Source organism: Trypanosoma equiperdum (assembly GCF_001457755.1).
Source record: "Trypanosoma equiperdum strain OVI genome assembly, contig: ctg_1550, whole genome shotgun sequence".
Lineage (NCBI taxonomy): Eukaryota > Euglenozoa > Kinetoplastea > Trypanosomatida > Trypanosomatidae > Trypanosoma > Trypanosoma equiperdum.
The window spans coordinates 1-573 of NW_027123561.1; the positions used below are offsets into that span (position 1 = coordinate 1).

Here is a 573-nt window from a genome sequence, read left to right on the forward strand (position 1 = left end):
TTAACCTCAGCAAATAATCCACCCACCTTAGCTACAAGGTCCCCCATTTCATTTCCATAGTATATAAGTTTTTCCAATTTATCATTTTGTTCTCCCATTGAGCTGCTGAAAACACTCAAGTATGTTGTGCTTTCGCCTGTTTTCCCTTCCATATCATCTAATATACGAGACGCATTTGCGTATACTTCCTCATTCACAAAGAACCTGTACTTCTCAGTGTGTAATTTGCTCAGTGCATTTGAGAGGCAACTGAGGTAGCGCACGGACTCATATTTCTAAAATAAAAATCATCTACCGTTTTGCAGTTATGTTCCACGTTCTCTTCCTCTCCACCAATGCAAATAACAACCAAACAACCAATTCCACGATCGTAACTTTCATTACCTACAATCACATGTGACGAGAAGCATGAGAGAGAAGCATACACATCATCAAACGAAAGCGATGGGTGCCACAAGTGTATAGCCTCAATAACAAAGATGTTGCATACAACATAACATTGAATCACATAACCAGAATTGCTGCCAAGAATATTAAACCAATTAGGGTATGTTGCTTCCTCATTGTGAATCC

At 39.1% G+C, this 573-nt stretch overlaps 1 pseudogene across 1 annotated transcript in view; it reads right to left on the reverse strand.

Moving 5' to 3' along the window:
- Nucleotides 1-504: 504 nt before the first annotated feature.
- Nucleotides 505-573, reverse strand: part of TEOVI_000564100:pseudogene — a 1,056-nt pseudogene continuing 987 nt past the window's right edge. Inside the window, exon 3 of the mRNA in view lies at nucleotides 505-573. This exon is cut by the window's right edge and continues 15 nt beyond it. Within this exon, the coding sequence occupies nucleotides 505-573 (69 nt within the window).